The 14,435-nt window shown below is 39.9% G+C and overlaps 1 protein-coding gene across 3 annotated transcripts in view; it reads right to left on the bottom strand.

The window, feature by feature from the left end:
• Positions 1-7,067, bottom strand: part of LOC139697743 (methyl farnesoate epoxidase-like) — a 33,353-nt gene extending 26,286 nt beyond the window's left edge. For 2 of the 3 annotated variants that reach the window (XM_071596567.1, XM_071596569.1), the window contains exon 1: positions 6,922-7,067. In XM_071596567.1, the coding sequence (XP_071452668.1) occupies positions 6,922-6,932 (11 nt within the window). In that variant the 5' untranslated portion in view covers positions 6,933-7,067. Of the gene's footprint in view, positions 1-6,917 lie in introns of all 3 variants that reach the window. The other variant, XM_071596568.1, reaches the window with a different exon arrangement.
• Positions 7,068-14,435: the final 7,368 nt, after the last annotated feature.

Raw genomic sequence — 14,435 nt, 5'->3', positions numbered from 1 at the left:
CTTGGGGACGTCCCAGTCGAACTTGGAAGTCGGGATAGACGGCCGCTCGGATAGCATTGTGGTCTGGTGACGGTTCAAGTTGCCAGGAGTGGTAAACTGTAGTGGCTCCAGGGACGGTGACTGGTGGTGTGGGTGCCGTCCTCTTGCTGCCATTCTGGAATATTCTTTGGCTATAACCGTGGTACTCTTCCGGGAAGGGCCCGTAGGTTATAATCATGGGTTTTGGGGATAGGTGGGGGCGGGCTTGCGTTGGAAGGGTTAGAGGGTGGTGTTTCCAGTGAAGGCTCCGTTGGTGTCGTTTTTTCGGCCGGGTTGGGTGAACCTCCGGCATCGTTGTTTAGAAGCACTGGGGGTAAGGGGAACTGCTCTTCGCCGACGAAAAAGTCTGGCGGGAAATTAGGTTCGGGGTCGGGTGGCAAGGGTAGTAGGTTCCTGAGATGAGCTGTGACCAGGCGGCTATTTTGGGTATTCTGAAGGTCGAAGGTAACCGGACTTCTAATTTTGATTACTTTATAGGGTCCTATCCAGCGGGACACTAGTTTCCGCGCCTGACCTTGTCGGAGATTCATGTTACGCAGGAGGACTAATTGCCCGGTGGCAATGGTAGGAAGTGTTAAGCCTCGATTGTATTTCATGTGTTCCCTTCTTGTATTCTCTCTGTTAAATTCAGCCGCTTGTGCGTGCGCTAATTGCAATCTATGTTGAATAACATTCTCATAAGGAGGATCTTCGGCATATGATTTTTTAACAGGCGTTAAAATCGAGTCCCATGGCATCTCTAATTCTCGCCCGTGCATGAGGTATGCGGGAGTGAATCCCGTGATTCTATGCTTGCTGTTTCGGTACACAAATAAAGCAAAGCCAAGCTGCTCGTCCCAATCTGAATGGTCCTGTGACACATAATACGAGATAACATTAGCAAATGATTGATGGGCACGTTCCAGGCGTCCGTTGGCCCCAGGATTATGAGGAGAGGTGAAAATAGATTTGATTTGAAGTTTTTTGCATATGTTTTTCATGAGTTCAGATGTAAAGTTAGCTCCCCTGTCCGTTAATATTTGTTTAGGCACTCCATGTCGGCAAATAAACTTTTCTACAAAAATTTCCGCGATCGTCTGAGCCGACTGATTGGGTATCGCGAAAGCTTCAGGGTATCGCGTAAAGAAATCTTGACAAGTTAGAATGTATCTGTTGCCTCGAGCTGACGTAGTTAGAGGCCCCACTATGTCCAAGGCAACCTTCTCTAATGGGTAAGAGGCTTCCGTGACTGGTTGAATGGGGATTTTTTGCGGTTGCATCTTTCGTTTTTTACATGCCAGACATTGCTTTATATACTTTACTATATCCGTATAACATCCATCCCAATTGAAGTATCGCTGCACGATTTCTAAGGTTTTATCGATTCCGAGGTGCCCGCCGAGCGGATTGTCGTGGCATTGTTTTAAAATGTAAGCTCGCATGCTCCTGGGGGCACAAATGGTAAATCGGGTTCCCGGTTCCTCCGTGTGAACTTTGTAAAGAACGTCATTCTCATCATAAAACAAATTCGGATAGTGCTTCCTCGCCTGCTCGTGCAAGAGTTTCAGATCTGGGCAAATTAATTGTTCCCTTGAAATTTTATCCTTATCCCACGCGGGTTGATGGGATTCTACCAACGTATTTACTGTACTGTTACTAGGCGTTAACCTAGAAAGGGCATCTACATGGGTTATGCTCTTGCCTGGCTTGTGGATAATTTCAAACGCGTACTCACTCAGTTCCATTATCCATCTTGCCATTCTCGGCTTCGGTTCTGAGAGAGTTAACAGCCATTTTAGAGGCTTATGATCGGTGTGAAGGATGAATTGTCTCCCTAGCAAATAAATGCGAAACTTCTTCACCATCTCTACTACGGCTAAACATTCAAGTTCTGTGGCAGAATAAGATTTTTCGGCTTTATGCAACTGTCTACTTGCACATGCAATAGGATGTTCGCCATCCTCAAAAATTTGGGAGAGTATCCCACCGATGGCTTGTTGGGAAGCGTCCGTCGCAAGGAGGAAAGGTTTGGAAAATTCGGGAAATTTAAGAATAGGTTGGGTCGTAAGACACAACCTCAAGTGTTCGAATGCGTGTTGTTGATCCTCACCCCAGAAAAACACTGCATCTTTTTTCAATAATGGAGTGAGAGCACTGGACTTTTTTGCGAAATTTGGAATGAATTTCCTGTAATATCCGACTAATCCTAGAAAGGATTGTAATTCTGGCACGCTCGTTGGGGGCGAAAAATGCTTTATGACTCCTACTTTGTCTTCATCGGGCTGTAATCCATCTGCGGTAATTAAATGGCCCAAAAATTTGACTTTTTCTTGAAAGAATTGGCATTTCTGGGGTTTGAGTCTTAGGTTTGCTGTCCTTAGCCGACGAAATACTTCCCGAAGACCTGCCACATGTCCTTCAGGAGTGGAATCGTAACGGAGGATATCATCTAGATAGCATACGCAACCACGGTATATCAATCCGTCCAGAATTGTGGTCATTAACCGCATGAAAGTAGACGGAGCGTTCGTCAACCCAAAGCTCATTCTATTACATTCAAAATGTCCATCTGGTGTGCTAAAGGCTGTGTATTCCTTGCTCTTGTCGTCTACCTCGACCTGCCAATAGCCGCTGCAAAGATCCATGGTAGAAAAATATTTCGCGCCCCCTAGCTGGTCAAACGTTTCTTCTATATTTGGCATCGGAAATACTTCCTTTTTTGTGACATTGTTCAATGCGCGGTAATCTATACACGGGCGGTATTGTGTCGGGATTCCGTCTCTACCCTTTTTTTTAACCAAAATAATTGGTGCCGACCAGGGGCTCGTCGAAGGTGATATCACTCCTTGCTGTAACATGTCTTTAATTGCATTGTCTAATACGGATCTCTGTGAATGAGGGACACGATATGGTCGCTTATTGATTGGCGTGGAAAGGCCTATGTCTATGGTGTGTTTTACTACGCTGGTGCAGCCCAGGGGAACGCCGCCGTGCACAAAAATATCTCTGAATTCTTCTAATAGGTCACGTAACGGCTCTCGGGCGTCTTCTGGTACGTTATTTAGGCTGAATTGAACCATGAATTCCCCTTTTTCTCTATCGTTCGGCCATATTTCTGCCTCCTCTGCGACAATTATTTCGTTCACGTAGGAGGCCTTTTCTACGTGCACCCCGGCTGTCGAAAATTCCAAACCCTTCGGAAAGATTTTCTCGCTTTTGTGCATGTTACCCAGTAATATCGGAAGTGTTCCATCGTCCATTACTTTTGCCACTACCGGAATTACGATTACGTCTGTTATGTCCGGTACTTGAAAATTATCTAAGAAAACCTCCTTTCCGGCTAAATTAGTATTCCTTGCTGTTGTTAGAACGTATGATAACGGAGGAATCTTTAATTTTTCCTCTATACGGACCACTTCTGATCCCCTTTCCTCTTGGGTCAAAAAGTAAACAGGCTCCACAATTAGTGGTACTGTGCAGTCTTTGTCTATCTCCTCATCGCTCGTTCTCCCAAAGCTAATCTCCCTGGAACCAAAATCGGGCGTAGAGTTATTTTTATCATTGAAAGAGACTACGGTCTGCCCCAAGTCATCGTCATTGCCCAAAAATTCAAAACGTTTCGCAATTGACGGCACGGCCCAATCATCGCCTGTCTCTCTCTCGTCGCATTTTCCCTCTAAGCGAGTCTCCTCTGAACCGAATACGGACTTAGAATGTTTTTCTGTAGGAAGAGAGACTACGGTCTGCCCCAAGTCATCGTCATTGCCCAAAAATTCAAAACGTTTCGCAACTGACGGCACGGCCCAATCATCGCCTGTCTCTCTCTCGTCGCATTTTCCCTCTAAGCGAGTCTCCTCTGAACCGAATACGGACTTAGAATGTTTTTCTGTAGGAAGAGAGACTACGGTCTGCCCCAAGTCATCGTCATTGCCCAAAAATTCAAAACGTTTCGCAACTGACGGCACGGCCCAATCATCGCCTGTCTCTCTCTCGTCGCATTTTCCCTCTACTCTTCTTGAGGTGTGAGATTCTCCTGAAGAATATGTTGATCTCGTATTTAACTGGTCATTTCCAGGCTCATTGTCACCAAAGGAGATAAGATCTACGTCGGCTGCCGCGGAAGGTCTGGATTCTAATTTTACTTCGTGGTTTTCATTCACCTTCATGGTCTCGTGCGTTAAGGATATGCTACTACCATATTTTTTCATAAAATCTAGCCCGATGATTCCCTCGTACGGAGTTACTCCGAGATCTGCTATTAATGTGTCGTGAGGGTACTGGATTCTGTCCATAACAAATTTTACGCAACTTTGGCCGATTATTGATAGTGCGTGACCGGAAGCACTCCTTACTGGGCGATCGTAGGGTGATATTTCCAACTCGCCAAACGGGAATACCTTCTGATGAATTATTGTGACGGCAGCACCGGTATCCACGAGGAACCAATAGCTTTTGCCCAGTACCTCCACTCGAACCATGATCCCGCTCGCGGGAGAAATGGCCAAAATTACTTCGTCCCCGACCCCTGGGTCGGGGCCGATCCATTTCCCTGACTGGAATTATTGGATTTAGTAGGGCATTCTAGAGGGCGGTGACCCGATTGCTTGCAAAGACCGCAACATAACAGAGGACAATTCCTGGAGGGATGGCCAGTTTCTCCACAGTTGAAGCAATTTCTTTGGTTTGATCTACAATAACGAGCTATGTGGCCCACTCGTCCACAGGAGTAACATTTTCTGTCCGCGTTTGTGACATCGCTACCGCGAGACCATCCTGTGCTGGGAGCGGTGATGGGAGCAGGAGGGTTGCTGGTAGCGGAGCACCGTAGGGAATTGATTTGGTTGGGGCAAGAACAACGACTCGGTTCCCTAAATTCTGTCTGAGATGAATTTTTAATTGTCATCGAAGAGAACCATGGCGGCGCTGCATTATCTTGCGGAATTTGGAGAGAATTGATCATAGATTTACTGGCATAATTCCTAACGTTAGATTCCTCACTTAGTGCAAATTCTTCTGCTTCCAAGATACACTTAGGATTTCGTACCAACACAAAACGTCCTATTTCTTCCCGTAATCCCAGCAAAAATTGCGACAAAAGCCGATTTTCTATCATTGCTCGTGTTCCTTCCAAATTAGGATCCTTGAGTGTTCCCTGCAATTGGCGAGTTATTTTCCTAAGCCTTGTGGCATAGGCCGACACGCCCTCGAGAGGCTGCTGCACGCAGTTGGTGAATGTACGCTCTAATAACAGAGGTGATACCCGAGACGAAAACCTTCGCGTAAGATAAGTTGAGAAATTTTCGAAATTATCAAGGACATGGGGATTGGCGGCAACAAAATCTGCGGCAGATCCATTGAGACGCAAACGAGCGATGCAAAGTGTCTGAGATTCACTCCACGAACAAAGATGACTAGTGAGTTTTACGCATTCTAAAAATTTTTCCACGGAAACATCGTCTTCTCCGCTAAAACAAGGCACGAAGTAAACGTGCGCACCTAAGGCTGGCGGGTGAGGAGTGACTCTTGCCTCGTTACAAGAGCCATTTGCGGATGGAGTTATTGTATTAACGCAAGGGTCCATTTCGATTAAAGCTTGATTTACTCGGGGGGACGCTTCCACAGGAGACATAGACGGGAATGGGGGAAAACAGCTCAACCAGGCCATGGCAAGAAATTATATAACGTATAGCACAAAATAAATAATAAAGAGATAACCAATCAAGGCTTCACACAATAGGTTAAGGCAAGATATGAATACTTTGAACAAGTGCTATTGACCGCTCTCGATTAAAGGATTTAATGGCTCTTCAAATGAAAAGGTTTCGGAGCTAAACTTACACCGTCAACCCCACACCTGACACCAGTTGATGTCGCAGCGCTCCGAATCCGCGACAACAAGGGTTGAGGGTATTAATTAAATAACAAGAGCGGTCTTCGGTACGGGTATGTTTATGTGCGTAACAGAAGGTTTGACAGTATGGCGGTACACAGCTCATGAGACAATGCCGCGAGAGAGTAGGAAGTGAAGGGAAGACTTGGGTAGGTACTTACAGGAGGACAAGAGGATTGACCGGGCTGAAGGGTGACCAGAGGCGTCGTCGGCGTCGAGTCGTCGGAAGGAACCGGCCGGGGGATGGGATGTAGACCGGTAACTCGAGCGAGCTGGTCTGAAGGTATCGGTGAGGAAGGGACCGAACCCTTACGTAGCGAGGCTGGTCCGGGGAAGCGGGGATAGGGAGCGGGCGTGGACCGAATTCCGAGCGGAGCACGGCTGGTCCGAGGTTATGGGCGATCAGGATCACACTGGCGGGCCACCCGTCTGCCGAGGATGGTCACCCTTTTATCGGAGCTCAGGGTACAAAGGGTAGTCTCTCTTGTGACGCACGGCAGGGCCGGGGGAATCACTCGTGACTCCGCTCCTGACTCACAACGTTCTCCCGGTATCAGTCCCCGGACTGATTAGCCGGTGGTCGCGGCGGTGGTTTCCAAGAGTTTGATTGTGCTGACGCATAACCCTTGCAACATTACAGCGTAAATAAAAGGATTCGCTGGCACATTCTTTCCATCGACACTCAAGTTCTCGGACATCAGCTAGCCCTCAGTAAATTATTAATTATTAAAAATTAAAACCGATGGTAACTTTCAGAGTAAGGACCCCTCTTTATATCGGCAATGCATCATGCTGGCTGGACAATAAATCATGCAAAAATCACATCCTGAGGCGCTACGGGGATGGAAATGATCGGAGAGTTACGGATGTTGGTTTGGCATTATTGCCGAAACACATTTGCCATTCCTTCGCTTGAAATGTTTATATTCTATTGAACAATATTTTAATTTGAAGTTATTGCAAACCAACAATGACAAAGATATTGCAATAGTTAGATCGGGCTACCTACCTACATAAGCCACATGAATGTAACTAAAGACGAAATTCTTCAGTAATCAGGTGTGAGCCTTCTTGCACTCCCCGAATGTCTCCCTTCCTTGAAATATTTCAGCGATAATGTCAATCTCTTGAGCTGTCTAAGATTATCTCATTAAGTTGTCAGCCTTACCGTATCTCCCTCTCCTCCTTTTCCCCCTAATCCTTTTCGATATAAAAACAAGTGACTGTAGCATTTCAAAGTTTCAGACCGCTCTCTTTCGAAGAGATTTAAATGCAATTTCCTCAACGTGTTGCGTTTTTATCATCTCCAAGTTCCCCACATAGTACTTTAGTGTAAATTAATTTCTTTGGTTTCGATTTTTTTTATCTATTTTATGCGTTCACGAGAACTTTTGAAATATTGACCAGCAATGATGTGCTCATTTAAAATACGGCGCAAATTGGACAATTTAAATATTTCTTTTTTAAAATATTGTTCGGGACTGAACAGGACAATATTTGAAAAAATTAATATTAATGTGTGCATGGAGCATGCACAACGTGAAAACAGATTCAACTATGTGACATTGAGTTTAAAAGCATCGCTCATTGTAAATATGGATTGGTGCATTAGAATGCTCACTTACAATTCGAAAGCATGTTATAAACTTCTTTGAATGGTAATCGCTATTGCGGTTGTCATTTAAAAGTCTCTGTATACTAATTATAATTCATGATACTCAACTGTGCATCATTATTGTGAGTTGTCTCTTATTATAGCGTTCATACAAAGAGGCAATTCAGAAGTTTCATATGATATACAGTAGAATAAAATGTAAAGTATATGTGCAAAATTCGCTGAATTTGAAAAACCTTATTGGCAAAAATAGGGCCAACTGTCAACAGGTTATTCCAAACAGCTACAGAACCATTGATGCTTACATTGTGTTTCCTTTGTATCTCTGCATCATATCACCTTGAGGTCAGCAAATATGACAATATATGAATTAAGATTCTTTAATTGGACAAGATCAGTGTTAATATATATTTTAAAGTCTCCAATTGTGAACTAAAAGTGAGAGGCAACATTAGATTATCTTCCTTGAATCTCATCACAGGTATCTCAAAGTGTAACTCCCCCATATGGAATGCTACCAATTTGAACTTCTAAAAGGAAACTTAATGCACACTTTGCCATAGTTTTCCCACTTGCGACAGCACATTTCTAGTGATGAGTATTCTTTTCTTTACTCTTATGACTTTCATCTTAGTGGAGACAAAATTCAGTTAAACGTAAAGAATCATAGTTTTCTGAGGAATATAATGTTTCCAATTCCTCAATTACTTGAAAGTACTTCAAAAGCCCTCAAAGTACTTTAATATTACAGAAGACTATGGTTTTGCCATTTACCTTAACTACGTATTATAATATTAATTGGCCTCTTTGGATTCTTAATGTTGCTTTACAACTGGTTAACACAGGAATGTTATTGACAAAAGAATCAGCATTAGTATTAACTTGAGCAGTAGCATCATTCCCTGTTTTATCAGACATGGATTAGATGGAATAGTTATTTGGAATAGGACAGGATACATTATCACTCACAACTACTTGGATATTATGATTTAAAGACACAGTAGCCTCTAATTTATCATGAACACTAAAGATAGGTACTTATTCTCATAGCTTGATTTTCATATATTAATTATATTTTTATTGTTCACTGACTATACACATCATGCAGGTGTAGGAGTTGTCAAACACAAAGAAAAGTGCAACATACAGTCTCATTCCGACACCATGAGTCTGCTTAAAAAAGAACATATGTGTTAAAGGATGTAATAGAAGCATAATGCACCTAAAATCCAGGGGGAAATCCTTTTTTTTGTACAAACCTCCAAATGGAGATTTAGATGAATTTTTTGATCAACTGTTAAAATTCATCATAAAAAAGAACAAAAACTGCATTATCTGTGGTGATCTTAACATTCATATGCTCATTCAAACAAAGTGTTGCTCAAACTAAACCACCTATTAGAATTTTATGGTTCAATATATTTGATAAACTTACCTGCATGACAAACCAAAACCATGGCTACCGATTTTGATTATATAATTACTAACAAAATATTGGCCGACCAAGTTGATGTTTCTGCAATTGATCTAAATCTTTCAGACCAATATGCTTAATTGGTTATAGATTGCTCAAACTATGGCAAGCCTAAAAGTTTATAGAAGATTTTACACCAAAGAAAATTCTGTGATATACTGTCTAATGTGTCTTGGGTTGATTTGTATAACATAGCATGCGTGCACAGAAAGTACCAATTCTTGCTTGGAAATATGTAATCTAATCTGAACCCAACGGTGTGTTATATTCATACATTATGGCAGGAGAAAATTCATCTCGTTCCTTGCCCTGTCCCACCTATAGTTTACCAAGAAGATCTGGTTCCTGAAAAATCAAACAGCTTAGGTGCTCTGGGGTAACAATAGGAAGCATTATCAGGTATTGAGGTAAATACCCTAGTACTTTACCCATTGGACAAGTATGTCCCTGTAAAGTACATAATTGGAGATTATTCTAGTCATTATTGCTGCTCAAGAATTGTTAATTGTGGGTCATCATTTCAATATTTGGCGTATTTGTTACCAAACATTTTCATTATTTGTTTTTTTAATATTGTCTTTTTTATGACACATGGCCTTCGAGCACTGAATCACTGAGGTCTGATCAAAAAGTTCCTTAACTTTATTTATTACAAAAAAAATACTTCAGTAGCAAATTATTGATCAGGGCCCCCTTAAAAGTAGCCTCCTCCCCAATGTATGCACTTATCCCAATGGTATTTCCACTTTTTGAAACAGTTCTGGAATGCTTCTTCTGGAATGCTCATAAGCTCCTCCGTTGAAATATTTTCTATATCTGGAGTGGTGGCAAATCTTTTTCCTTTGAGCAGGGTTTTCAGTTTAATGAGCCAACTCATTGCTATAGTGAAAAAACCACTCGCTGCTCCTCCAAAGTTTCAGCTGTTTTTGCCTGATTCTCTCTCTCTTGGACATTTCATAACCCCAGGTAGCACTGCGTGTTGTCTGTCTCACCTTTAGGTAGGTATTTGTGGTGCATAACCCCTTTGCCATCAAAAAAATAGTCAACATCACCTTGACATTTAAACAAACTTGTTGAGTTTTTTTGGGTGGGTGTTTCTCCTATCTGTTGTGAAGATTGCACTTTAGTTTTGATCCCATATTCATAAACCCATGACTCTTCACATGTTATGATCCTGGACAAGATGGTTTCATTCTCTTTAGCTCAATCACACAGTTACTGAGAGACTTGAGAGAGTTACTGTGAGACTCAATGTTGTTTCTAGTCTGCTGTCATCAGGAGAGGCACACATTTTGTAGTGACTCAATGCATCCTCAATGTCTTAGTCAGGATCTCATAGCATGAACAAATTAAGATGCTGCACTCTTCTGCAAGTTCCCTGATAGTCAAGCATCAATTTGCACAAATGAGATCATTCACTTTCTTGATGTGGGGATCATTAGTCGATGTTGATGAAGTACCTAGAGTGGAGTTGACTGTGAGTGTGTGACTGTGTTAAATGAAATACATATATTGAGTGATATTCAGAGTTAACTTTTGATTAATTGAAGTCATGTTGCATTAAAAATCAGAACAATGAAAATGTTGAACAAGAGATCTTTTTTAAGCAACCCATTTTGAAATATTCAGGTTCTAAGTGCAAATAAATTTTATTTTACATAGAGAATTCTTTTACAAAATAGAGGCTCATAAAATACTTGATCATTTCATTTCTTCTTTTGCTTGTTTCAAAAGTGCGGATCTGTCTATTTTTCCTCCACGAGTTTCAGGCAACTTATCCATAAACACGACTCCCCCATGAAGATGCTTGTAATACGGAGTATGAGCTGAATTAAAAATAAAGGATTGCATCAATAATCGACTCGCTATTTAATCAACATTTGATTTTTAACCAATTAATCCAAATCAACTGAAATCCATCAAGTAAATAATCAATTTGCCAGCATGCTATTTTCAAAATTAGTAAATGTCATTAATCAATTATTATTAAATTATTTTCAATAAAATTATGATATTAAAAACATTGACAAATATATATTTGAAGATGACTAATTTAATTTTAAATTTGTTTAATTCATAGAAAATGATGAATCTTATTGAACTTGAAATGTACTTGAATATACAACACCATTTAGCTAATTTATTGTCCTTAATAAGGGAATAAGAATCCTATCCTATATGCTTAAAAAATAATCAAAATTTTTCCTGACCTGCTACATATTCCTTGATTTCCTTCTCAGTAACCCAGATTTGATGACAACATATGCTCTGGCTACAGATGTAGTCTCAGGATTAGGCACTCCTACAACACCCACTGTCCAAACTTCAGGCATTTTTGATATAATACCCTCAATATCTGTGGGTGAAACCTGAACATATATTAAAGAAGTGAATGTATGACATGTATTGCAATTTATGATATTGCAGTTTATGTATTGCAATTTATGATGTTATCTTCACAGAGCCACACTAGATAGTAACTTTAATGCTAATATTTTTATAATATCAAAACAGCCTTCATAAATATAGCATAGACTTGATGCCTCTAAAAGAAATTGAAGGTTTATATAATTAATGGTTAAGAATCAGAGTAGTATAGTGGGGCTAAATCTCATTATATAAAAGCATATAATTGAAAAAGAAGCTTTTATTCAAGTATCCCAGGTTAGATTACATATATACTTGTTAATAAATGCATTGACAGGTATAATGGAGTGTCTTTAATGAAGAAAATGAAATACTGCATCGCTCAAATGAATGTAGAATTATAATAATAAGTTCCAAAGAAACTGCGGGAGATGCCGCAACAGTAACTTTTAACGGAGTCATCCGCTAATGTGCATTTCAATGCAACAATTTCAGAGTGTAAAAATCATTTGCCTTGACTGGGATTCGAACCCAGATCCCTCAATATCCGGTCGAGTGCTTTAGCCACTTAAGCTAACGAGGCGTCCTCTTAAACTCTGAAATTTTGGGGCTTTTAAAGGAACAAGATGTTGTGACGAAATACCGTACATACAATGTCACAGGCATTCGTAGTCGTGCGCAAGGCGCCACAGTCCACGAGGTTAAAGCCAACTTTAAACACATATGGTGTTTTCACTTTGACAAATTCCAAAGAAACTGCGGGAGATGCCGCAACAGTAACTTTTAACGGAGTCATCCGCTAATGTGCATTTCAATGCAACAATTTCAGAGTGTAAAAATCTTTGGAATTTGTCAAAGTGAAAACACCATATGTGTTTAAAGTTGGCTTTAACCTCGTGGACTGTGGTGCCTTGCACACGACTACGAATGCCTGTGACATTGTATGTGCGGTATTTTGTCACAACATCTTGTTCATTTAAAAGCCCCAAAATTTCAGAGTTTAAGAGGACGCCTCGGTAGCTTAAGTGGCTAAAGCACTCGACCGGATATTGAGGGATCTGGGTTCGAATCCCAGTCAAGGCGAATGATTTTTACACTCTGAAATTGTTGCATTATAATAATAAGAGTGAAAATAATAATATTGCAATACTAAATGCTTTCAGCATTTAGTATTGCAACATTTACAAATGAAATGATTGAGAAGGTAAACAAGAGAAATAAATTGAAGGATATAGACCCAGAATTATGTAGAGGGAAGGACAAAGAGATAAATAATAAACAGATGAGAACCTACCAAGGAGAAGTAAGTGTGGTCAAAGAAATAAGTGAGGATATTGAAAGTTTACACAGAAAGGATTAAATAGCTATGCTATAGAGGAAGGTGAAAGCACTAACAGAAAGTCAGGGAGAATATCTGTGCATAAAACCAAAGATACAATAGAAAAATTACAAACTGAACTAAGAAGGATACATGTAAGCAAGAGCCAACATCATCTCAAAACTGATTTTCTTTTCCCAAACACATCATATCACTCCAACCAACCAAACTACCTCAGAGTATTAATCCTATTGCAAGTAAGATAAAACACAAGGGTTGAGGCTTAGGGAGAACAAAGCGTTTTTATCTTCCATATTAGATTCATTTCTCAAGATTAATATATGAGAGAAGAGGAAAGAACATTAAGGGTTAATTAAGAGCCTTGTTGGGGTCTATCATTAGATAAAATGTAGGAATTTGGTAATTTCAAAAATTACTTAAGAAATTTCAGAATGAATGCAGGCAATTTTAGCATCTATAATTTATGCCCTCATATTGTGGGAAATCATCCCACAATATGAGGGTATAAATTATAGATCATAGAAAGTCCCATCCCGGAGGGCTTTGAACAATCTGTCAACTTTGAATATTTTCATTGGTTGGAAGTGTTCCTTTAATCTTTGCCAGTACAGTACACCTCTAGGATTTGTCATGTTATGGTTACCAACTTACATGGTGCATTTGATATTTAAATATCGATTTCAATCTGTCAATAATGTAGAGTTGACCACTATGATCAAAAAATGCAAGGTCTCCTGTGTCAAACCACCCATTTTCATCAACTGCTTTCTTGCACTCCTACAAGAGTAAGAAAAAATATAATATACCTATTTTATTTCACTGAGGACTTTGATAGCCATCATAACATATTTGTAAATTTAAAATGTTTTCCACAAGATCTTAATCAATACCTTACCCAAAACATTCTTAATGTTATCATCAATTATAAATTCAATATTCTTTCGAAGTCATTGGGAACAATAATACAAATTTGGGAGCATATGCTGATTTAAAATGGGATATCACACTGGAAAATAAATATAATAATTCTTTCCATTTTAACTCAAGTGCAAAGATGTTATTTTATTTACTTCCCTACTATGGCATCCTTGCACAATGCCTGAGAGAGTGAACAGTACCTCACATATAAATGATAAAGAAATAGCATAAGGTATTTTCTTGATAATTTTGAGGTGCATAGTTACCTTAAATGCCTTGTAATAACTTTACTGATGGACTTATTTAAATCCACTATCAATCAATATTAATAAACTATATGCATTTATAAAATAAACTTCTACAAAATAATAAACTTAAAGTTCATTCTTATTGAAAAGGTAACATTCATGAGAACTTCCTCTTTCATATTGCTATGAGAAATAAAAATTGTGAGAATATTGTGCAAAGCAAATTCTTCATAGTTGATAACAGAATCCAACAATTAAGGTGCAGGTATTCATTTCCTTACCACATTTAATCAGCTTAAATCTAGCAGCAGATTTATTCAGTTTTTTCCATGTTCTTTCTTGACATCTCTTATCTGCCCCTAGAAATGCATTTATTCACCCATTGCTGTTCATCATGTTTCCCAGGAGTCATACAAGTAACATTAAAGTTTCCATAAACAACCATGTCTGAGGCAGAATATGAAACTCTGAACAATGCTCTATCCAGCAAGTGGATTACTAACCTGATAAACCCAAGCAGCCTAAGATTGTGAAGGACTAATTAAGCCTAAGGAAAAATTAACTGA

This window comes from Hetaerina americana, unplaced genomic scaffold, assembly GCF_022747635.1.
Source record: "Hetaerina americana unplaced genomic scaffold, ioHetAmer1.1.p SCAF_8, whole genome shotgun sequence".
NCBI lineage: Eukaryota > Metazoa > Arthropoda > Insecta > Odonata > Calopterygidae > Hetaerina > Hetaerina americana.
This window is presented reverse-complemented; position numbering and strand designations above follow the sequence as displayed.